General features: G+C 41.2%; 1 protein-coding gene across 6 annotated transcripts in view; it reads left to right on the top strand.

Moving 5' to 3' along the window:
- COBL (cordon-bleu WH2 repeat protein) overlaps window positions 1-22836 on the top strand; it is a 161366-nt gene extending 138530 nt beyond the window's left edge. For 5 of the 6 annotated variants that reach the window (XM_075416744.1, XM_075416749.1, XM_075416748.1 and 2 more), the window contains 5 exons: window positions 9590-9696; window positions 10919-12942; window positions 13568-13687; window positions 15822-16076; window positions 21524-22836. In XM_075416744.1, the coding sequence (XP_075272859.1) occupies window positions 9590-9696; window positions 10919-12942; window positions 13568-13687; window positions 15822-16076; window positions 21524-21541 (2524 nt within the window). In that variant the 3' untranslated portion in view covers window positions 21542-22836. The remainder of the gene's footprint in view (window positions 1-9589; window positions 9697-10918; window positions 12943-13567; window positions 13688-15821; window positions 16077-21523) is intronic. The other variant, XM_075416745.1, reaches the window with a different exon arrangement.
- Window positions 22837-24819: the final 1983 nt, after the last annotated feature.

Consider the following 24819-nt stretch of genomic DNA (forward strand, 5'->3'; position numbering starts at 1 on the left):
TGGGAGCTTTGAGACTGTGTGTAGTTCTTGTGATGAATGGGCTACTTTCAGGACCAAACCAGTCTCCTAAATCCCCAGACAAGTCACAAGTGCAGTTCATGTGAATAAATGATACCAAGCTATACAGAGTTTTAAATATGTTTCATAAGCTACAAAACTTAAAGGAAAATTTTACATGGAGTTTATTAATTGCTTTCTGTCTGCTTGTAGTTCATGTACCAAGATCTAACTAAATTCTGAAAGAAGGTAAGAACAAAGAAACTGGGAGAACATGTAGCTACTGTAAAGTAGCAGTCATTAGCAGCAGTGAATCGGAGTCCTCCTTGAGTCTGAGTTCCAGTGAAGCCAGAAATTTTATTTAGTGACTAATTTGGCCAAGGCTTGGAAAAAAAGTTGAATAAGAATACTGGAAATATTTAGCTTGTCATTTTAAATTGTAAAGCTGACTAAAGCTTGGGCTTTTCATCCAGTGAAATAACTAATTCCTAGCAATTTATAATGCTGTATACTAAAATAATTTTGTACTCTGTGGGCTGTGAGAAGTACCCTTAAAGTGGAAGCAAATTGTATTTGGAGTGTGAAGGGCTATAAAGAAAGTCCAAGTGGTATTTTGAACATGCACTGTGAAGAGCTGCAGTGAGGAGCAGAGTCAAGTCCACAGTTCTTACCTAGGTTTGGTACAGAGGCTTAGCCTGTGCTCCAAGAGATCAAGATTTTTTGCCACGTTGCTTATTTTGGTTAATTGTTTGTTTAGTTTTATATTAATTTTCCTTAGAGTTTCTGGAATTGCTTACTGGGTGGCCTGGGTGGTCTCTGTGTAGCTGAAGTGCCCTGTAGCATTACAGTGTCACAGCAGGGTCTGCACCTCATCTGCTGCTGAAGCCAAGGAAAGCTGTGAGCATTTAAGGTTACAGTCTTCAGCATGCAACAGGCTGGTCTGCCCGTAGCAGCAAAGTAGTCTGGCTGGGTCAGAAACGACAACCACAGCAGAGCTCAAGTCTCGTTCAGTTCCCAGAGCACAGAAACAAAAACGTCTAAAAGAAGGTCCCCGGATTCCAGTTCTTGCAAACTGGGGTCTTTCGTCCATGGTTTTGTTTTCCAGTCGATGGGTGGGAACAACTTGCAAGTGTGCTCTTTTTTGGTTTGTTTTATCATTCTTGTTCAAGCAATCTTAATCCAAATATATGTATTAATTAGCACACAGAATATCAAATCAAATGTCAGAACACTCTAGTTCTGCTCTTGGCTCTGCCTCTAACCTGTTAAAACATCTCTGTCTCTCCACCTGTGATAACTTCTTCAACCACTGACTTTTTTTTTACAGTAAAAAACAGAATGCAGCTATCATATCTCATGATGTGTTTGCACAGTGCCTGGTGGAGTGGAATCCAGACCTCAGCTGGAGGTGCCAAGGGCTAACCCCGTATAAATAATTGACTACATGCAACGTTTGGCTCTGAATGTTTTAATATTAACTGCTGACTGAACACTGTACTACATAGTTCTCTTTCTTCATATCCTTCCTTATGGTTGATTTCTTTGTGTTATGTATCTGTTCACCAAATTTTAATATATAGTGTTAAATGAGTAACAAGAAAACCACAGAGAAGCTGAAATGTTGCTTATGTTGCAGTAAGTACATCTCATGATCTCACAGTGTTGCAACTCTGTCCTCCCATACCCCCTCCTTTCCCATCCTGTGTATGGTGTCATCACACAAGCTCCTAGGGGCAGGGATCAGTCAATTTTATATGCCTGTAAAGCATCATGCACACCTACTGTCTGGAGCTTTATAAATAATTACACATTAAAAAATATGTTAAAGTAATATTACTAGGAATACCAGGTCACGCGCTCAAAGTTAGCATTATAACCTTAGATTCCCCCCTTTAACCTTAATTCCCCCCCCCCTTTTGTGCAGTATGATAAAGTCTCTAGTTAAAGTGATGATAGTCTATTTTGTTCTAGTGTCTTTCTAAGTTTGAGAGCCCAATTAGTAAAGCAGGTATACCACTGTTCACTCTCGGTTCAAATTCTCTTCTGGAGACAGGACTATTTAATTTCCTTTTGCTCTTTTTGTCTTACTCATCACACTAGTATCCATGGAGCATGCAGACTTTAATTTATTTCTCTGCACAGTAGTCACGTGAGATGAAAAGGTGGCACTATCCTGTTTTAGAGGAGGAGAGCTGATGCGCAGAGAGTCAAGGCAGACTAGTGACCAGTTAGACCACACAGGACCCCTTTTTTTCCAGAGGACTGAGCATTAAATAGCATTTCATGTATCAGAATGCTGCTCTCCGTTTCCTCTAAACTCTGTTCTTGGAAAACATTTAGTTATTTTGGCGGAAATAAAATGATCATGGGCATGATATAAATTGTCACATTTGGACTGCCACCTAGCAAAGATGTGTAATTTCTCCAAGTTGTTAGCAATTGAAATCAGGGTTTTAAAAGGGGGCTTAAGAGTGAGTGGTTCTATCAGCCTCTCTAAGAACAGGAAAAACACTTTAAAATAGAAAACTTATTTTAAATTTTGGAAATGTTTTAAATGTATTTAAATATTTAAAAAATAAAAGTACTTTGAAATGTAAAAGGAACTTGACAGTTATAAAGCTAGATAAATACAGACTTGTCTGGGACAAAAAGATGAAACACCTTCCAAAAGTCTGAAAGGGGTTTTCCCATCTCTTGGGTTTCTGTTTCCGTAGCCATGAGAGAGGAATATTTTTTCATGTACAGCTAGTGGAGGGCATTGGGTGGGCAACCCTCCTGAGATGGGTTCATGCTGTGGATCTGGACAGAGATAATCCCATTTCCTCCCTTTCTCTTGGGAGAATTTGTTACCTTTAACTCTGGTTGGGGTAGCTGAAGCTACTGGGAGGAGAAGAGTCCTCTTCGTTACCAACCTGAGAAATAATCACTGTTTGCTACATAACTGTTAGGGTTTTGATGGGTTAGTTTAAAACAAAAGCTTGAAAGGATAAGGATGGATGAACTTGTTCTGCTTAATTTTCAGCCAATTCAAATGTTACAAGTTTTTGTATTCCACTTGGGAAGGACAGGAGGGAAAGAGAAGTTGGTAGCTGGAGAGAATTCATCAATGAAGCTGGTCAGAGGAAGTAAAAATATAATTGTGAGTGGCAGAAGGCAGGCAGGAAGGAAAGAGAAAAAACTGTAATGAAAAATAGCAGTGTATGTATGTATCATATATACCTCTGTGCACAAACACGTTCTACATAATTACATGTCACTTGTAACTATCTCTGAGAAATCTCAGAAAGTTTGCTTCAGTTGTTTCTCTATAGGATAGGTTTTATTTTAGCTGGGTAGGCATGCATGTTACTTTTTTGAAAACATAGATGTAGTTTTAAGGGCGAGGAAGGTAGAGAAAGGGTTGAAGTGACAGGGAGAGCTTCAGGGATTAAAAATTACTTAATTAAGACCCAGATGTCTGACCGATTTGCAAGCCTCTGCTTCTTACGTAGTTTTGCTAATTTCCTTGCTTGTCTCTGTCTTTTCCTTTCCCCTTGTTGCAGAAAGATCTTTAAATTTGGATACTCTCTACACACTTTTTTGCTGGCAGACCTTCATGGAGGGAAGATACTAATGATGTTATGGTTAAGTCATAGATACTCACAGTCATTACAGAGCAAGAATCTGGATTAGCCTTTCTGTTAAACTCATCCTCTGGAAAAAAGCTGTATACTTTGGAGCTGTAGAATATTTTACACGTTGGGGAGCAGCTTGGATTGCTAAATGTATAGAGCTGGCTTCCAGGAGAGAAAGACTCTGGTCCTTGCTCTGTTTCTTATTTTTCTGTGTAAACTGGGAGAAGTTATTTAACCTCACTATGCGATCTTTTAACTTGCGATGTTACATTGCACAGCTGATGTGGCTATATTAAGATTTAAATTGTGCTAGTCCACTATCCTGACTGTTTCTGGCAATGGTGTCTGCCTGCGGGCTTTCCTGTGGAGAAGCTGTTGCCAGAGGCCCAGGCGAGGAGGGGGAGCCGGGGCATGCTTCCAGCTGTATAGCAACTGCAAGCTGCTGCCTATGCAGCAGGACCCTGGAACTGACATATTCCGGCGGACTCTGGAAGCTTAAATCACCCTGATATGTAACAAGCTTAGAGATTTCTAGCACTAAAACACAAAATGATACTAAGCAAAAGCGTTTTTATTTGCATTCTATTTAGGTTTTTGACCAGTAACCATGGAGGAGTACTGTAAAAGGGCCATAAACCCAGCTGCTGCTGAAAAATTACTTCGTTTTCCTCCTTATCTATATTTGCAAGTTCTTATTTTTAGTTGGGTGGTGTTATATGTGAAGGCACTACTGGACCTGTGTGTTCTAGGATTGCAAAATAGTTTAATTCAATCTCTGATGATTTTTATTTAGCACAGATACAAATGCAGTCTGAAGGTCTTTGTAAGTTTGATGCAGATCCACAGAACTAGGAACAGAACACAAACTAAAAAATTTGGAATGGGAATTATATCTGTAGCTTGCTCTCAAAAAGTATGTGCAGCTTCTTTTTTATTGCTCATTGAAGAACAAAAAAAGCAAGGTTATCTGGCATTCAACAGCATATGACCATTGTGCTTTTTCCTTTCCTAGTTGCCTACAATTTCAGAAATCCTGCATCAAAGACAGGTGGTGACCTTGTGACCTAACCAGTCCCAAGTAGGTTGTTCAGTCTACAGATTTTGCATCTTGACAGGCTTTGGTCAGTCAAACATTAAAACTTCATGCTCAGGTTCACAGGAGGCAGCAGAAATGGAAAATGTGGCTGGTCAGGTCATGGCTTAGGTCGCCAGAAAGACCATCACTTGCACTAGCTGCTCTCCTGCAGCTATTATATTCCTTCCTTGGAAGGAAACAGAAAAATGTCATCTAGCCAAAGTAATGCAAAGAATGGAAGAACAGTCCATTTTGTAAACAGTCAATTACCCTGGAACATAGTTACCTCTGCTTTTGAAGAGTACTTTTCTGAATCGCTCACAAACACAAGTATATAAACACCTTGAGTTTACTTAATGCCATCTTTCTGCCCTGGTTGAATGGAAAGTTGTATTCAAAAAGGTTCAGCCATAGTTTCTACAAGTTAAAATCGTTCAGCAACAGTCTCTTCTTTAACACCCACCTTGATATATACCTGAGGTAGAAGCATTGCTCTTTCCAGCATTTGTGTAAGATGAGAAGATTGCGGATTCATTTGGAAGAGGACAAATTTGGATACCTACAGATGGGTTAATGTAGTTCCTCAGTATCAGACTGAGAAGACGATCAGAGCTGGAAAAGGAGCCCAGATGCTCCAAAGCTCACTCTGGAGTAACCATATCAGCTTTCCATGTTGGTCAGTCCCTGTTAGCTGCCTAAGAAGCTGAATGCTCTCAATGTCCATTGAGCTGCCTCACAGCGGTCACTGCATCCCTACATGTGCTGCTGCGCCGTGTGCCTGTCTGGATTTCACTCTGGTGTTTGCAATGGCTCTGTCTTCCCTTCCCAACTAGTAACAAATTCACAGGAGCCATGTTCTCAAGTCTTTTGATATGGCAAACGTAGTGCAACATGAGTGAGACTTTTCAGGTCGCATTCAGTTAACCTGAGAGATGTCTACTGCCATTCGTCTTGCCTGCTGCTACTCCAGCAGGACGTGGGTCTCTCTATCTTCCATATTATGTCTGCCAGCCCCAGACAGATGTGTTGCGTGTCCTCCAGTGTTTCAGATGGCACCAAGTGCCTGAGTTTAGGTAACTGAATCTCTTCCTCAGTCCCTTCTCTGCAGTTTACATGGGTCTGTGTTGTATTTAGATAGTTACGGTGGGAGTTGTGGTCTCTACCTGTGGTAGCATGTGTGAGGCTTACCAGAACTCCTGAGAAGTGCTCGAAGACACGTGGGTCAGCTTCATCATTTGCAGACCCCCAGGTAAAGCTGCTCTAACTGTAACAAAATGGCAGCTCCTGTCATTGCAAATCCATAGTCTTACTACTGGTTAGTGGTTCTTTTTAATGCAGCATTTCCAGCTAGGTTTATCAGAGAAGTTTCTCTCTTACTTAGAATGTAAACTTTCTCATAAATATCCATCTCCCATGGCACTGATTTGATGAAATGCTGCTGTAAGTTTCATTTTGCCTCCAACTGCGCAAATGACTGCCGAGGAGTAATTATGTGTTGTAGCCTGAGCTCAGTGGAACACTACAGGCTGTAGTTCAGTAGTCACTTTGCTCTGTTCTGTGCTTTTGCACAAATCTCTGCTAATCTACGTAAGTAATCAGTGCACAGGCTTCCAGGAACCATGCCCGTTTGCCATCTCGAGCTTGGGCTAAATGCTCACCAGTGCTGTATTTTTAGTGCCTCACGTTTTACCAGGAAGGCCATCTAAATGTTATCAAGTTCTTCCCCAAGTCAAAAAAGTGTGTGTGAGAAAATACCACTGGTAATGTTTATCCAGTATGTAAAACATGGTATCGGAAAAACTCATATTTTTCTTGGATTCTGTCCAAAACAGAGCTGACAACAAAAGAAAAGTGTATAGAGTTAGAAGGGAGGAAGGCTATAAGCAAAAAAAAAATTAGAGGCCTTTTTGTTTTCCTTTCCCAAATACTGTTGTGAGAAAGTCTTCTTAGGCATCTTTATAAATCGTGAGCTACCTGAAACTACCAGAGCTTCACCTCACAAAACACGTATCACATTTCGAATTCCCGATGCTCAGAATTTTAAGAAGAGTCCTGTGATTAATCTGTACCTTCTGACTTGCTTTGTAGGTAAGTTTGGAGATGAATTGAACAATAGCTCTTTTAGGAATCTGGAAATGCAAAAGAAAAGATCTGCTTTTTCTGAAGCTCCCTCTAAGAGCAAATAAGAATCCTTTTATTTTCACTGCATTGTTCTCATTCCTTCAGAAAGAATCTGAGTTGGATGTTATTGTCCCAGTGGACTAGATAAGGAGACTGAAGCAGAGATTGGGAGGCAAATTATGTACAGTCACTGCATAAGTGCACAGAGGATAATGAAAGAGACCTCTGTGACTGGTGTGCCCATCAAGGAGACGATAATTTTGCTGTAAGGAGTCATTGAAAGATTCCCGTTGATTGACGTGAGATAAGAGCTGGTCAGTGCCGTGGACCTACACTGCATGTTTGGAGCCCAGGAATCCCTGTTCCAGTCCCAAATATGTTTTCCTAGATGAATTACCCATAAAATTCTCAAGCCAATAGTTCCTTTTATTTCCTAGAGAAAGCCCAGCACGGACAACCTTAGTAATACAGATTTTGGGTGTATTGTGTAACAGTCAGGCAAGAGACACAAAGATACAATCAGGTACCAAAAAGGTGGTGAGCTGGCATGACCTTCGTGAAATCAGGTCTCATGCTCTAGTATATACAAATTTACATATTTTTCTTCCAAGGTTTTGGAAACAATTTTTTCACAGAGCGTCTCAACGTGTGTCGGTAACTTGCTTCCAGCTGTGTACAACACAAGACCAGCTTTGTAAAGAGGAAAGCAATATTTGCCCTCCACACTGGATAGACCTGTTGCTTAGCTGGTGCACAGTCTGAATGATTCTCCCATCGAAAATGCTCTCTCTGAGTTTGCAAATAAGTTGTTTTAAAACACACTCAGAGGAGAGCAAGTATTTTTTACTAATTTTGTAAAACTTTCCACTGCAAAACCAATATGAAATTCAGTCAGTTCATGCTGTCTGCCACCTTCAAGTGCAGAGTTTTGTTTGCTAGTCTTTTCTCCCAGTCTGAATGCTGCTATAAATTTACATCTTTTTCTCAGATTGCTCAGATGAGTAATCTCATTGGTTTGTGTGTGTGCGCTTCAGGATACAGTAGGGTTGCAGTCCTAGAGGACCAGTTGCCTCCGCTGGAGAATTTGACTGAGTTTACCAGTGTGGATGCTGAGCCTGAGCATCATCGGTTCACATTGGCTTCTGGGGATGTTCAGGGCCTGTCAAAGATCGGGTCAGTGGCAAAAGTTGGCAGAAATTGTATTCCAGTCACAGAGCACTGTGTCTCTTCATGTCTCTTCCTCTGTATTCAAACAACCAGTACAGATTTCTGTCGTAGATTCCAGTTTTGGAAACCACTTAGACACATATGTAGCCTTGCCATCTTGAATTTATCTCATCCGTATGTTCAGATACACAAGGATGTGTACATGAAAAAAGTTTTGGAAGGCTTCCTTGCAGGTGTGTTGTGCTGTTTTCGTTGATCCCACATACATGAAGTCAGCTGTGTAAGTGCAAGACAGTTTAGGTGCAAGTAGAAGAATCATGCTCCAGGACTACTACAAAAGACATAGAGAGAGGTGAATGCTACATAAATAAATAAATAAATCAAAACAAAAGAAAATACTTCGTGCTTCAATACGTGCTTTCAGTTGCTCCTGGTGTGAGCAAGGGGAAAAACAAATAATAAAATAGCAAAAAAAGGAAGCTACGTTGTTAGTCTTAATAAATCAACGTCAGGAAACATCCCCAAATTTTTATTCAGAGCATTATCTTAAAGGACAGCACAAAAATGGCATTTTTCAGGCAGTGTTCGGTAAACTACCAAAAAAATAATGTATCTATTCTATTAAGGGTTTGATCTTGAAAAGGACAAATCTGCTTCACCCGACCTGAGCCAGTTTAGGTGTGGCTGGAATGGAAAATTATTTTTTCAATCAGCTAATCACAAGGGCAAAACTTAGACACAGTGTCACAGATGACAGTGTCTTAAATTCAGGTGAGGAACAGGTAGCTGGAAAAAATGAATTGCCCAATGTGAAATCCTAGCTCCAGTGATTTAGATAAGAAAGCTCTTCTGGTTAAGATTTTTCTTACTAGTAATAGAAGATCTGTTGTGTAACAGGTTGCCATGCGTATTTTTTGAAGTTTAGTTACGTTTTTTTTAAGATTTTTCTTAGTTTCGTCTTCTTTTTTACTTTTAATAAGCCAAGACATCACTTGGCACTCATCCTGATTTCAGACTTGCTTTAGATCATTGTACAACTTCATCAAAAAACAAGGAGTTATTTTCTGCCAGAATCAGGCCCCTTGATATGTTTCATTAGAAACAGCTCTCAAGGGATTCGTTTCCCTTTCCTCATTTCCTCCCTCCCCTCAGAGTGATCGTCTAACAGTACTTAGCTGTATTTAATTTTCATTGCCATGCAACTTTTATTTAATTATGGTGCAGATATATTGGCACACGGGATGCACAGGATGGCTAGTGGTCTGCTTTAAAATGATATGGATGTGCAAAACCTTTGCCTTGGCATATGCTGCTTTTCTGCATCCCAGCTGAAATGCCTACTTCACGGTGAAGCCAGACCATTTCTTTGCAACAGGCTTTATTAATCCTAATCTTCTGATCACCAGCACACTGAGTATGCATACAGAGATCCTGCGTAGATGTGAACGAGTCGGTGTGGCGGTGTGTGTCGCTGAGGCTGCACGTTTTTCATACTTTGGGGAATGAGTTTCAGAACCCAGTGGAACCAAAGGGACTGAAATGAGAATGTATTTTAGAGCAACAGTGCAAAGCAAAAAAAGGAGGAGACCCAACCGCTTTCTCCTCTTTCATCTAGCAGGAAAGAAGAAGAAGAAATGGCTTTGACTGAGCGTGAGAATGAGGATGTATTCATAGCTGCACAACTCCAGCAGACTTTGGATGACCTGGATGAAGATTTAGAAGGTAGCAAGTGTGTAAACTCTAAAGTACAAGAGAGAGAGGCATAGCCAGGAGATGCAGAGTCAAACTGTACTCTGAGACATCTGCACATTTCTCACTAAGATCACTGGGAACAACTTACAAGTCTAAGGTGGAAAGTGGTCAACCCAAAGTGGCTGCTCTCCCTCTGCTTCTGGGGCAGCCGCTCTTTATAGACCCACACTTGAATTTTTTTCAAGCTGCTTATCAGATTGTCATTGTATTTTGATGCCTGGTACCAAAAAGAGATGATCAGCAATTTATGGACATATTTTGTAGGCCAATTTGGTATCATTTCATTGGCTTCAGTGAAGCTAAATCAGTTGTGAATTTAGCTGTGTTTAATGAACAATACCTCTGTTTTGTATTTTATCATAATGAAGTGGAGAAGGGCGGGACATTTTTGTAGCCAATGCCTTCTCTGCATTAACAGATGTATTTAAAATATAAAAACTTGAAACAGTGGGAAGAGATAAAATGTCATATTGTTCTCTTCTTTTTCCTACTGTGTATGAAAGTATTTCTCTATTAATGGTTTCTCACCAAATGATATTCAATACTTTTTTTAAACTTCCCATCTTTATTTCAGTACTTCTGCAGTGGACTCAGTTCTGATTTAATTTCTGTGAGTTCTCTAACACTGCAATTCCTTAGCTTCTGTGTTGTAACCCTTGATTTATACCAGCAAATATGAGAGGAGAGTTAAGCTTCTTGCACAATGAGGCTTCTGGAGTCACTGGTAATGAAAGAAGAACAGAGAAAAAATACAAGTACTGTTTCTTTGTTTGCTTGCTCAAGGAAATCCTTCAGCTGGGCTGTTATTACTAACCAGGTCTGGGAAACATAATTTGGAGTTGCTCGCTGTTTCTCAGAAATGTTTCTCCTTTGGAGTCATGTGGTGAAATGTTTATCAGTGAGAGAAGTTAGTCAAAGATAAGGTATGAACAATAGATTAAATTCTGCTTTCAGCTGCATTTGTATGTTTCCCACTGGCTGAAGCAGGACGACTGCAGGAATATTTGGCTGATCCTAATCAGCAACCAGACAATAAAAAGGACCCAGATCTCTCCTTTTTTGTAGTACAGGCATGAATATATTCCTGCTAGTTTTAGTGTAACTAAAATATCTCATCTGCTTAAGCTTGTACTGGCTGTTTGTGTAATTTAAAGTCATATTGCCTATGTAATGTTGTATCTGTATTTTGCAGCAGCCGATGGTATAAGTAACTCTGACCCTGAGCACATCAATGAAGTGTTGAGCCCACGTATAAGAAAAGTTGAGGCTGCCCAAGATGTTACGATTTCTGTTCCAGTAACAGTCATAGATGATGCTCCAGACGTTAGCACCTCTAACTCAGCTGGAAGTCACGCGACAGAGACAACAGTTTCACAAAATATCTCAGCTGACTCTGTTAGTACAGGAAACTTTACAAATAAAAACAACAATGCAGCCTCCTTTCATAAGGGACACACAGATGGTGGAGCTGTATGCATATCCAAAGACCTAATACACCAGCAACCATCTGTAAATGAATTCAGTCACTTGCCTGTGGAACAGAGGAGAGATATGTTTGAATCTCTCACATCCTGCTTTGAAAAAAGAAGTGAAAAGAACTTAAGACTGGAACCCCCCCCCAAACATGGTGTGAAGTCTGACGAATATAAATCTAAGCTGACTCCATCTCACTCCAAGGCCACAGCTGAAATCAGTGCAGCAAAAGAGAAGATAAATCCATTTAATGAATGTAGTAACAGGGAAAGATCTCTGAAGAAAAGTAAGTCAGAATTAGAAATCAAATGGCCGCCAGCAAAAAAAATTGAAGTAGAAGAAGCCCCAGCAACACCCACATGGTGTCATCGGGCCCAGAATACAGGGACAAGCTATGAACCTAAAATGGGTTTGACAACCTTTAAAGTTGTCCCTCCAAAACCTGAAGTTAAACAGTTTGATAGAGGAGTTTCACTTTCCACTGGTGCCATTAAGATAGATGAACTAGGCAACCTTATAGGCCCAAACACTGGTGTCAGTAAGCACATACCAGCTACTTCTACTGATGAAAGTGAGGAAATTCATCTTGGGAAAGTGAAGGCATTCTGGAGGTCAAGTTCTATGGAAAAGCAAAGTGATGACTCTGCCGAGCATCTTCCTAAAAAGTCAGCAGTCACCACAAACTCTAAGCCTTTTACTATAAAACATGAACAAAAACCTGTCTGTCTTGCAGCTCCAAAACCTGTAGGACCACAAACTGTTACTACCCAGGTAGCTGAAAGACTGTCTGAGAATGAAAGGACCAAACCACCTCTTCCATTTACGCAGTCTCAGGCAATACCATTAGTGGCCCCAACCATTAATAAGGACAAGCTGGAGCTTCCATTTCTAAAGCCACACAGGAGAACTTCAAGTCAGTATGTTGCCTCTGCCATTGCAAGACACATCAATGTAACTACCTTTAAGTCTGACTCTATGGAATATCATGAGAAAGATGAAAATAAGCACAGGACAGGAGAGGTTAAAAACAAAGCAGAAGTTTCACCAAAAAGATGTATTATTGTGGCCAAAGATAGCCCTGTGGAAACAGAATCAGCAGAAACTAGAGAAACACTTTCAAGTATTTTTACTTGCAGTCAAAAAGCATCCCACAGGTTTACACCTGGTGATAATTCTGGCGTGGAAAACAAAGTAGTTAACATCAGGGCACCAAATCAAGCAGCTCCTGTGAGTTTCTATAAAAAGAATGCCAGTGTCCCACTTACTAAATCCTCTTCAAGGGATAACAACAGTGCAGAAGATGATCATGGTTTAAACAGCAGACAAAGCATAGCAGAGAAAAAGATGCGTCTTTTCTTTGACCAGAAATGTGAGACTTTGACCCATACTAATTCAGCCTCATCTCTCAAGTCTCCTGATCTCCAAGGAGTCCCATCCTCTTTCAGCTCATCTTTGCGAATCACTAGATGGCCTCCTGCTAATGGTGTACAAGTTAGTTCACTTAAAGCTTCACCCGAGCTAAATGGTGCAGCAGCAAACGCAGAGTCAGAACAGGAGGAGAAACCTGATGATTTGGATATTAATGCTAGTAGTGAACTGGATGTTAACGCGCAGACCAATATCTTTGGACCAAAGAAGAAGTTCAAACCTGTTGTCCAAAAACCAATTCCAAAAGACACATCACTGCACAGTGCCCTCATGGAAGCCATTCAAACAGGAGGGGGAAAGGAGAAACTCAGAAAGGTAAAGTGGAGACTTCGTTTAGCTTGTTCAGACTGCAGAGCCCTGTACTCACCCTGTCAGACACGAGAGGTTTTGTAACTGGTAGAGTTGCTGGTGAGCTGGAGTACACAAGGCATTTGAAAAATTCATCATGGCAAAATACAGACCAAGCCAATGCTTGTTCTGCAGATCCTGTATATTGTGCAACACTACTGCTGCTGCACAGAAGAGGCAGAGGGTGCAGAGGTGCAGCATAAAGCAGAGGTGACTGAGGTTAGCTTAAGAGCTGACCCCGCATTTCAGTGTGTTATGTAAAAACAGGAACACACAGTATGCTGAAAAGCTGTAAATACCTGCAATGAAAGAAAACTGCATTTTGTAATACTAGATGATGCTGTTTCGCCACTGACTTCATGCTCGGGGGATATGAGACTGCATCTGTAAGTACAGCGTTACTATCTACACGTTATCTTCGTCGTTCAGTGTGAGTAAGGGTTGTAAAAGCAGGCCTGAAAGAAGACAGGCTGATTAGTCTCCATAGCTTGCATTCTGGTACAAGTGCCAAAAATATTTTTAATAGTGTTTCCAAACTGTCTCTAAGTAAATATCTAATAACAATGTGAGCTTTATTCTTTTCATATTCTAGGTTTCGGACAGTGCACTAAATGGCAGTCACAGGAAGCCCTCATATGCTGAGCCAGAGAATGAGCGCTCAGCCCTACTAGCAGCAATTAGAGGCCACAGCGGCACCTCAAAGCTGAGAAAGGTAAGAAATCAAGATGGTAAGTGATCTTTTAAGTGCAGTCTCTTCCTACTGGGCGTTTTGAATAAACCCGTATATGCCACAAACTAAACATTGTGCTGCGAAGACAAAAGTTGAGGGGGAAATAATATGACACAAGACCAGATCTGACTTACACAGATAGCACAGCGGGTCCAGTCCTGTCCTCTGCTGTAAAACTTAACGCTCTTTCAGGTGGTGTGCTCTTGGCTGAGAAAGAAACACATAGAAATCCAAATGAATTACAGGGAGTGTGCATAGAAGACATCAAATGTTCATCATTTTCACATTTAGGTGGGGGTTTTTTGTACTTTAGGAGTAGGCAGTTAGATTCATATATTTGCATTACCTACCATATGAACCTAGTCCCAGTTACCGGAAAACACACTAGGGCTTCTTTATGCATGCTGTTTATCTGTTAACATGAGTTGGTGCATGCAAGTTGCATGCAAGTAGTTGATGTTGATGGAACATCAGCTTTCACTACAGCAGGATGCTTCCTTCGGTCTGAAGGATTTACCTAATCATTAAAGCATCTCTTTCTCCTCATAGCCAAAACCTGCATTATTCTAGCCTTAGTTTTCACTCAGTTCACTACTCCAGCCAAGGATGTGTATTTGGCAAGGAGGTTCCCATTTCCCTCGTGCAATGACTCAGGCCGTTAGCACGTATCCAGATAGCTGGCATTAGGTAGAAAGAATCTCTTGCCTGTGTTAGGCAATTACTTCATCCCTCAGATATCTTACTGCCCTTGCTGCAGGTAGGGTACAGCTTCCTCTGAGCCTGAGAGTGGGACGTGCTAGGCAGCAGCCATCTTCACACATACTTAACTGCATTCTGCATTCATTGGGAATAAATGTAAATTTGTGTAAAAGAGGCTCTGCCAATGAAGTGGTGGTGTATTATCACAGAAACTTTTTAGAATACTTTCCTCTAGCAGAGAAGCTTTTGCCATCATGTTAAAGAAAGTTGCCTAGAAACTGTATGCGGCTTCTTCACACCATGTCACCTGTGCTAGTTAAAGCACCATGTTTGTATGTGTACAGGGCAAGATACAGATGTGCTATGATGAAAGGGCTGTCCCTGTCATGTTATCTCACATGTTCATGTTTTATCTGACATGACGTTATTCCCACATATTGTTTGTGTGTATAGTGAAGGAAAAGAATATAGGAGCTCTCTGAATGTGGATTATTTGAGGGGAGAGTAATCCTTTCATTTTTCACTAGAGAAGTTTTGTGCCTCAGTTTCTCTGAAAAAGGAATGCTAATGGATCTGCTTTAAAACCTCCGGTTTGGCACATGATACTGCATTTCCTAATAATAGCCAAATCATTGTAATTACTAACAATTCATCATGATTATTACTAATAATGTTGTTAACGGCAAAAGTATTTGTTGAGACAGTTGACGGAAAAGCCAGCTTAGTCTGAAAGATTGCATCCTCCCCCTGCATTCATTTAAAGTAGGAGGAGTTTCCAAGCTGGTAATTCGTGCAGAAATTTTAGTTTCAGAAATTCCACAGAAATGCTCTTGGAAGAGCAATCAATTGATTCTGTTCTCGGTGTTTTCACGTAGTTCTCTCTGGTGTCCTATTTTATTGTTTATTTTTTTAGTATGGCTGGAAACTTTAGGTTTAAGGGCATCTTCTTCAGTGAAGCCATGTCTGAGTAGAAGAGCCTCCCTGTCATCTGAGATTATGTGTGTGCAGCCCACGCTGCAAAAAGTAGCGAGATTCCTGGGTGGCTGCTGCAGCCTTTATATATCTGCCTGATTCCAGAACCCTTGTGGTTGTTCCTAAATGAATACCAAGTCCAATTCTCTCTCTTACCTTACATGCCAAGAAGAGTTACAGGATGCTGGAGCTCACAGTAAATAAAGATAGAGTTTCTGAGACAGAGTTAATGCCAGATCCTTGATGCTGGTAATGAGCCCAGCTGAGTGATGTGAATGAGCAGTAACAGATGTTCAGCCCCATGAGCAAACAAAAGTTCTACGTGTTTTAGATGATTTAAGCAAACTGAAATCAGAGGGGGTACTGAAAGTGCATCAAATGTCAGATAATTACATTTTAACCATGCTTGGTATTAATTATCTCCTTTCAACTGCATCATGAGCAGATCTCCTCGTTGGCCTCCCAAGAGCTGCAGAGTTTTAGGAATGCAGAACTGTCCTTGCAGAAGGCAGAAGACCCTCAGGAAAGGCAGCTGTGTATCCCATCTGCTCTTGCCCAGCCGCCGCCACCACCACCTCCCACTCAGCTGTCAGCAGCAGCTCCCAAGTCCTCTGCCGCGGCTACAGGTAGCCCTGGGGAGGCAAGGCAAGCCCTAATGGAGGCCATTCGCTCTGGTGCTGGAGCAGCAAAGTTAAGAAAGGTAAATGTACTTTTATATTTTATTGCGCATGAAATGACCTACGCTTGCTGTGCTTTGAGAGCCATTTATAAGCTGTTCTAGCCACACATTTCTTTCTGCAGTTAGAAGAAGGTACATGCACTGTTTTCTCTAACTGAATCGAAGATCAGGAGTGTATTTCAAACCTTTGAACAGCTATTAATACATACTGTTAAGACTAAAACATGCCTGCAAGTATATGAATAGTATCATATGAATAGTCAATAGTTTTTTTTTAAAGAGAACATGAAGAGCACGAATACCATTTCAGAAAGCATTTTCATGCCCTTTTCATTCTTGCGAATTGGAGGTAATACTGGATATCCTTTAGACAAGGTGAATCTAAGGAACATCAGATATGAGACCCTGAAGCATATTTAGAAGTGTTCTCTCATCATTTCAGTAGTTTGTCCTAGACCAACACTTACACTGCTGAGAGCTGTTGGTAAAACTGTGGTGTTGTTTTAATGTTTGCCTGAACTTTATTAATTGGTGACGTGTGTGTCACTTCTGTGGTCAGCTGTGGGTCAGTCAGCTGCCATATGGCTAAATGCTTAGTTGCCCAGGTGCGATTTTGGGAGTAAGTTCACTTACCTTTTTGATCAAGATTTGTTCTTCCTAAACTCGAGTTACACTGCATTTCTTGGTAAAGAGAAGCAGATCAGTTTGCCTTACTGGGGTCATCCCAATATTACACTGCAGTATCCGAGAATAGACTTTGATCCAAGGACTTTAGGGAATGTACAAAAGCAGATGTAGTTTTCCCCAACACATGATTTAGCTGATGCCAACCATAGATGTGTAAATATGCTTTAACCCTGCTTTCTTGTCCTGTTCAAAATAATTTAAAAACTGCAATCAAATTTTAACATTAAAAGCAGACAAAAACATCTTGTTTCCGATAAACCAGAAATTCCACAGAATCATACAAAAGGCACAAACAAATCAGTCTTTCAGGGAACTTTACATCAGCATACAAACAGAAATCTGGGTGTGCAGTTATTTTGCATGTGGAAAAATACATCTGTATTATGCATACTAATATGAGGAGTGGCTGAGGTCACCTGGCTTGTTTGGCTTGGAGAAGAGAAGGCTGAGGGGTGACCTCATCGCAGTCTACACCTTCCTCAAGGAGGGCAGCGGAGGGTGAGGCACTGATCTCCTCTCTCTGGTGACCGGCGACAGGACCCGAGGAAATGGAATGAAGCTGCTTCAGGGGAACATCAGATTGGACATTAGGGAAAGGTTCCTTCACTGAGAGGATGGTTGGTCACTGGAACAGGCTCCCCAGGGAAGTGGTCATGGCACCAAGCCTGTCAGAGTTCGAGGAACGTCTGGACGATGCTTAGTCATATGGTTTAATTCTAGGCAGTCCTGCAAGGAGCAGGGAGTTGGACTTAATGAACCTGATGGGTCCCTTCCAACTTGAGATATTCTATGATTCTAAGAATACAGATTATGAAGAAATAATTCTCCAGATCAGGCCTTTGTTTCCCTACTTCACCAATTTACAGAAGAAATGGGATTTGGACATTCAAGAATACTTCATGCAGTTGTTTTCTAGATCTTTCCAAATTCTTTGTTCTTCCATCTGCGTTACTCTTCGAGAAGTCTCTGAGGGGACCCATAGCTCTACTCATTAAAATAAGTCTTTGCCATATCCTTGGGAATTTATTTCAAAACAGTTGGATAGCCAGTGCAGGCCATGAAATTGAGCTGGATATACTGGTGTATTCTGCTAAATACTGTGCCTGTCTTTCTTCATTTTCAAGACAGAGTAATTTTTGGTAGTTTTGACATTGAAATGACGGAAGAGTACATCTCTTATTATATAGATCTTTTATAAACATAAAAGAGAGCAGTGGTTTGTCCAAGGCACAGTATGCTTTTCTTGTTACTGCGCTGTCCTTGTAAGATATTGGATATGCAAGCTAAGTCTTGTATATGCCAAAGACATCATATCACTTTGACATCTGAGATCTTATGCCCTTGATAACTGATAAAAGTAAAAATGTTGTCAGATTTCTCAAAGGCTTTCTATCCAGTGCACATTCAGATCTCTTCTAGCTTGCTGCATTAAATGAGAGCCAAATTCTGATCCTTCCCTGCAGCTGGACAACTTGTGACAGCAAAATCTGAACCCGTAGAGGAGAATACATGATAGCTGCGTATCAGGGTTTTCTTCTTTTACAGCTGAAGAGCGTGTCTCCAAGGAACACTGAGTTTTTTGCAGACAGTGGCTGGCAGGTGGTTTTTTTGCCAGGGCTTGAAGCAAACGTCTTTCTTTGTTTTGCCTCCTCTGTCAAAGATCTATGATGTCGTGATTTGAAGGTGTGAGCATGAAGCCATTTTTGGCTTTGCTTTCTAGAGGATTTTTCTTGCAGCAACTAGACAGTAGAGTAGGTAGTTCAGTTCTGTGATCGCATCTGTTTCTCTTCCAATGTCTGCTCAAAGTTTTCTGGGACAAGGGCTTCTGACAGTGAAGTCATTTACTTAGCTAATATTGTGGGGAACTGGGAAGAATCTGCATTGCTTAGTTACGTGTGGTTCGGTTTGTGCTTATTTATGAGGGGTTATTTGCAATGGAAGTCAATCAAACGGGGCTGTCAAGGGAACCAAACGTAAAAAGCAACTAATTGCCTAGATAAGAAGCATCCCAACAAACATTTGAGCTCTATTAATATCTGTGAAAAGGCAACTCCTCCACTCCACCCCTGGTTACACAGCTGTTTGCTAAAGTCATGAACTTTAAGGTTATAAGATCCACTGTGCAGGAAGGGAGGAGAGAAATTGCTGCAGGCTGCCCCTGCCTTGCTGAGAGTCAGGGTCTGCACCACACAGGCTGTAATTGGGTCACCCCAAACAAACCAGGGCAAAAATAGGTACTTGAGGGAAATGCCAAGGATAGGTAAGACAGTTTGTGCATGGGTCTCCTGGCTGTTCTTTCGTCCATTTCTTGGAGTACTCTGCCTGCTTTGGCAAATAAATCATACTTTGTTTTGAAGAAGTGGCTTCTGTTTTATTGCACGCTATTGCTGTCCACAGACTCCCGAAGGAAAATTCTTGTGGGTGCCAAGCCCAGTTGGGCCTGCTCAGTAAAATGGTTCATGCCCAGTGCAGTGCAGTTCAGAGACCTGCCAGAAAGTGGTTAGACGACAGATCCTACCCACAGGGAGCGGAGGCGCAGACATGTTATTGGAGGGGGATGAACTTACCAAACTGGAAAAGACCCAACAACGTGCAGGAAATAAAATTCTTCTTCAGTTATCAAAATGGTCTGTTGAGGAACCTGGCAGGTGTTTAACACGTCCAGAGTACAACAGTAAGTCAGGGAGACGGCGTCAAGTAAAGTCACCAACCAGGATGGCTGACCTGGGGCCTTTGGTGGTTCGTTGTCTTGAGAAACGAATGTCTCTCACTAGCGAGGAGCCTGCTTCCCAGCCATGCAGTCTGCCTCCCACACAAAGGAGGATCGGTTGAGCTAGGAAATAAACAGCTGATCAGAGACCAAATTTTGCCTAATTCTGGTGAGCAAAACTCAGGTCATAGAGCTGTACTGTTTGAGCTTCTGGTGTTAAAAGTGAACTAGTGTTTTCCTTAAATTGTATCAAGCAACTTTTGTCACCATTTCACATACGTAAAATCCTTATGTTTAGTTTTTAATGTCTGTCTCAGAGAATGGAAAATAACCTAGCTAGATTTCTGAAATTCTTTATATCATTGCATGTGTATTTTTGTGTCTGTGTAAGTTGCCTTGGGTTTTACCATGATTATCTGTGGAAAAAACCGTAACTACACATGCAAATAACCCATTAGATCTCTAGCTGTAGGTATAGTTCAGCACAAGCCCATGCAGGATTGAAAATCTTACCCAACAAAGAGAAGCTATAGAAGCTGCCTTAGCTTATATCCCATCTACTCATTTTAGGTAGAGTTGTACCCAGGGATTTGGTAGAAATATTGCAGGGGAATGTACCTGCACAAGGTGGGCAAGGCAAGTGGTATATCTGAAGAACAGGCTTTTGGTCGTGGTAAAATGATTGCTGTAGACCACTCTTTAACGGTACATGCAAGAGAGATTCTACAAATTTCACACGTTTTCCAGTAAAGATTGCCGCTGCATCCAAGCAGCCTTTTCTGTTTACTCACTGCGATTTTAAAAATTAATTTGGCTCCATCACAGTATCCACAAGTGTTCATGCCAGTATTTGGCATCGGCATTTAGTCGTATGAACTCTTGATACGTGCAGCGTATCATTCTGTTGGCAATCAAAGGAGCCAGGTAAGGTAATTGCTGCACCCATTACAATGAGTCCCTGGTATACGCTGGGATAATTTGAAGTCGGTTGCCAGGAAGTAGTGCATCAATCTGAATTATGGCACGTTGAGTATCTTCTAGGAAGCATGGCCTAGTTCCATACCTTTATGTCAAGCAGCAGACTATTCATCTCACGTAATCAGAGATATATAATTGTGAATGAAGAAATACTGTTTCTTATCATCAGTGTCCGTGGGTGCACTGGTGGAGATTACAGACTCAAAGCTGCAGCGGATGTTGGCATTAGTGTGCTAGAATTGGGGCAGGAGGCCCCACTAAAAGGTTGGCCGAGCTTGATATACAGGTAGTCAAATGAACCTGTAAAGTGATTCTAGTTCCCATGCACAGTGAGAGGCAGTTGTTTGCATGCTGTTACTCTATTTGAATTGAAAGATAAAATTTAATTTGAACTCTTCACCTTGCTTATAATTTGTACCGTGACGTATTTTGTTACCTAAGAGCAAAGCTTCTTACATGGATACTAAAGCCAAAATGGATGGTTTAGACTTGATCAAATACATTGTTCCTGTTTAGCTTTTGTGGTGACCTTAATAGAATCAGTAACTTTGATTTTGGAAGAGCACCCTAGCATATGTATTTAAAATTAAGCATATGCTTAGATGACCTGAGGACTAGGAGGGAAGATAAGCATTTGTTTAAGTATTTTCCTGAATGAAAGCCTTCGGGAACTTCCTTCATTTAATCAGGAAGCAAAGTACTCATCAATTGATTTTTATGACCAGTGACAGCTCACCAGTACTGAACAGATTTTGACTGTCAGATATTGCATACTTGCAGCCAGGGTTTCTCTTCATTCCACAAAATGAAGGAAGTTCACAGAAAAATAAATCACCTATGTTCCAGTAATCACTGAATTGCAGCCCTAATATCTAAGGATGTGTGAGGTGTGAGGGTTTTAGGGAAGGATAACACCTTTCATTGGAACAACTGATATAGCTAGAAAAAAGCACATAAGCTTCAAGTAGTCTCAAGGAGCTGATGAAGAGACTTAGGCTTGAAAACAGCCCCACAGGAGAATGTTTGCTTAACAGTGTCAACACTTGGAGGTTTAAAAATATCTTGAATGATCATGTGCTTTTCTTTGTTATAGGTCCCTCTGCTCGTTTGAATCATGTATAAGGAACAAGTAATTGGAAAATCTAACCCCGCATGCACCCATAGTCATCATTCAAGGTCTGAAGTGGCAAAAAACATCCAGAAGTTTAGTTTATTCTCCTGTCTACAAGCCAAAATAAGTTGTAGTTAATTTTCTGTGTGTTCCTGCATAATGGTTCTAAGGGGAAAATACGTTGCTCTGCTGTAAAGCTTCCGTGCCAAGGAATTGTGTTTTGCCTCTGAATATTTAAGGTTGCCAATAAACTCTTCTTGTTGGCAGGTTAATAAGAATATAAACACTATGCAGTCCTGTGTTAATACTTAATTGTGTTTATGGGCAAAATTAAAAGGCTTTGCTAGCTATCTGAAAAATAATATTCGTTTCAAGTTGGTAGAAGTATGTGACTATTTCAGACTATTTACTTGCTTCTTTCTTGATTTGGAAAAGGACTGTAAGCAATGAGGGTGAAAAACAGGATAAAGATCTATAAAAAACAATCACAAGAAGAAAGTTTTTGTACATTATGAAGGACCTAAATTGTCATATGCTGAAGTAATTGGTTCTTAAAATTAGATGAACTTTGTATCTCTGGCGGAGCTCTGAGAAAGCACGCAATCAGTAATGCAAGTGAGACAGTGTCTGCTGAAAAGTTACTTATGGGGTATGATGTATAGAATGCTAATAAGCAGAGATCTACTGAACCCTAGTAACATTCATGGCACTTTAAAAATATTGAGACACCTTAAAGAATCTCTATTTGCAACAGATTGTGAAGGTTATAAAGAAGATTCAGAGTATGCGTAGAGGTCCAACATTCAGAGTTCATTCCTGCACTGCAAAATGAAGCGAAGGTGGTTTATATCAGTAACCAGGACTTTTGTCATCTCTTGTTCAGGTCCTGCGTAAGCTGGCCCTTTGTTTCCAGTTCGTCTGGCTGTTGTACGTTGTCTCGCGAGTATTTATAGCAGCATCTTTTTCAGCTGTTAACTACTTTGGTAGTTGTTGTTGTACATATTTTGAAAATATTTCGTTAAATTGATTAATTTAAAAAGGACAAATGAAAATGCTTTTTCACATTTGCTACATTGTAATGAAACTGAAGAAGAGGACGTTTGTATATGTACATTTTTATAATCACAGACCGGAGTGGTGGCAGATTCTTTTGTTTTGGAGCTGAAATTTAAAATGTATAGCTGTGTAATGTTGAAGGCACGAGAATATTTAGCCATCTGCGTTTAATGTGACTATATATTATATATTGTAAAATATTGATGTCTGTTAGTGCCACAAATAAAAACAAAATCAAAACCTGACATGGCTTGAAAGACTTTTTTTTGCCAAATGTTTTCTATTTACAGAAAGAAATGAGAACTGGAGATGGACTCAAGCAAACCACTGTGCTGTGTTTGGTATCTCAGGTCTAACATTAAATGTTTCCAGCCAGGAAGGGACTCACAGCTAATTACCTAGGAACACAGCAGAAATCACCAACTAGAATCAAGATGTCAGAGTTATATGCATTTTTATAATGATACCGTACTGATAATGATCCATTTCCTCATTAGGGAAGCTAATACATGCAGAATTAAGATGCTCTGTCACACCCTAGAATAAATAAGATCACCTTTGTTGCCTGGTTAGCCTTTTCTTGCCTTAAAAGTCTTCTCAGTATGCTTTAGATCAGAAATATATATTAAAAATGCTATCGCAGGAAAGGAATGTCACTTATAAGCTTGAATGCCGTAGGCAGTCCCACCAGCAGCGAACACTGTTTCCTTGGTCAGGTGCTGTAAGACTGAACTCAGTGAATGCAGGTCTCCCTCTTGCCCTTTGTGTTGCCTGAAGGCCCTGGCTCTGTCACCCCCTCCTCACTGACGCCTCTTTAGTCTGCTAGGTTGTGTGGGTACGTGCGTTGCACAGAATCACAGAATGGTAGGGGTTGGAAGGGACCTCTGTGGGTCATCTAGTCCAACCCTCCTGCCGAAGCAGGGTCACCTACAGCAGGCTGCACAGGACCGTGTCCAGGTGGGTCTTGAATATCTCCAGAGAAGGAGACTCCACAACCTGCCTAGGCAGCCTGTTCCAGTGCTCCGTCACCCTCAGAGGGAAGAAGTTCTTCCTCATGTTCAGACGGAACTTCCTATGCTTCAGCTTGTGCCCGTTGTCCTGTTGCTGGGCTCTACTGAAAAAGAGTCTGGCCCCATCCTCCTGACACCCAGCCTTCAGATATTTGTAAGCATTTAGTAGGTCCCCTCGGAGCCTTCTCTTCTTCAGGCTGAACAAGCTCAGCTCCCTCAGCCTCTCCTCATAGGAGAGATGCTTCAGTCCCCTCATCATCCTCGTAGCCCTCTGCTGGACTCTCTCCTGTAGTTCCTCTTCTTTCTTGAAGTGGGGAGCCCAGAACTGGATGCAGGACTCCAGATGGGGCCTCACTAGGGCAGAGCAGAGGGGGAGGAGAACCTCCCTCGACCTGCTGGCCACACTCTTCTTAGTGCACCCCAGGATCCCATTGGCCTTCTTGGCAGCCAGGGCACACTGCTGGCTCAGTTTCAGTGTAAAAGGGATCCAGAACCAGACTTTGAGGTAATAAGGTCCTCCAGGAATGCAATGCAAAGGCTCTGGGTCTGGGTGCTGGCACTGCGTAGAACTGGAGCTTATAAAAGAGTTGTTCGTGGATAAACTTCTGAGTATCAGATTCCCAGGGGTAAAGAACTATATGAACTGCAAGATGACATGTCACCTTGACTGTGACAGCAAAAAAATTAAGAAAAATACTGCTGGCTCAGTCACAGCTCAAGCTAAAATCGGAGAGGGAGTTCAGCTGTCTGCAGGAGGAAGCTAGGCTGGGTGTTCAGTCCCTTCTCCTGTTGATGGGAGACGTGTGTGCTGTTACATTGTCATCCAGGTGCTATTGAATTCCTGGTAGAAGCTTAATTTAACCCTAAATGTATGGAACTTTTAATATAAACCTAGTTTTAATGAAGTCTGGTTATAGGTATGACCTTCCATATAGTAACTTCCTATTAGTGCTTTTAGCAGTCTTCTTCTGGGCAGTAAACATACGTCAGCGTTTTAATGCATATCAGGCGGGCGCTTTTGAAGCTCTTCACCCCATCATCCCCTCTTCTGCCATGCTTCAGGACTAGGGAACTTGAGTTCTTACTGGGTGAAACGAATTCAGGAGATGCACAAACTGGCATTCATTCCGCAGAACCAGACCGGAGCTCGTCCTAAATTAAAAGAAAAACCCTGAAATGTCACTGTCCATACTGTTGGTGAGTGCAGACACA

The sequence above is a fragment of the Opisthocomus hoazin genome, chromosome 3 (assembly GCF_030867145.1).
Source record: "Opisthocomus hoazin isolate bOpiHoa1 chromosome 3, bOpiHoa1.hap1, whole genome shotgun sequence".
Taxonomy (NCBI): domain Eukaryota; kingdom Metazoa; phylum Chordata; class Aves; order Opisthocomiformes; family Opisthocomidae; genus Opisthocomus; species Opisthocomus hoazin.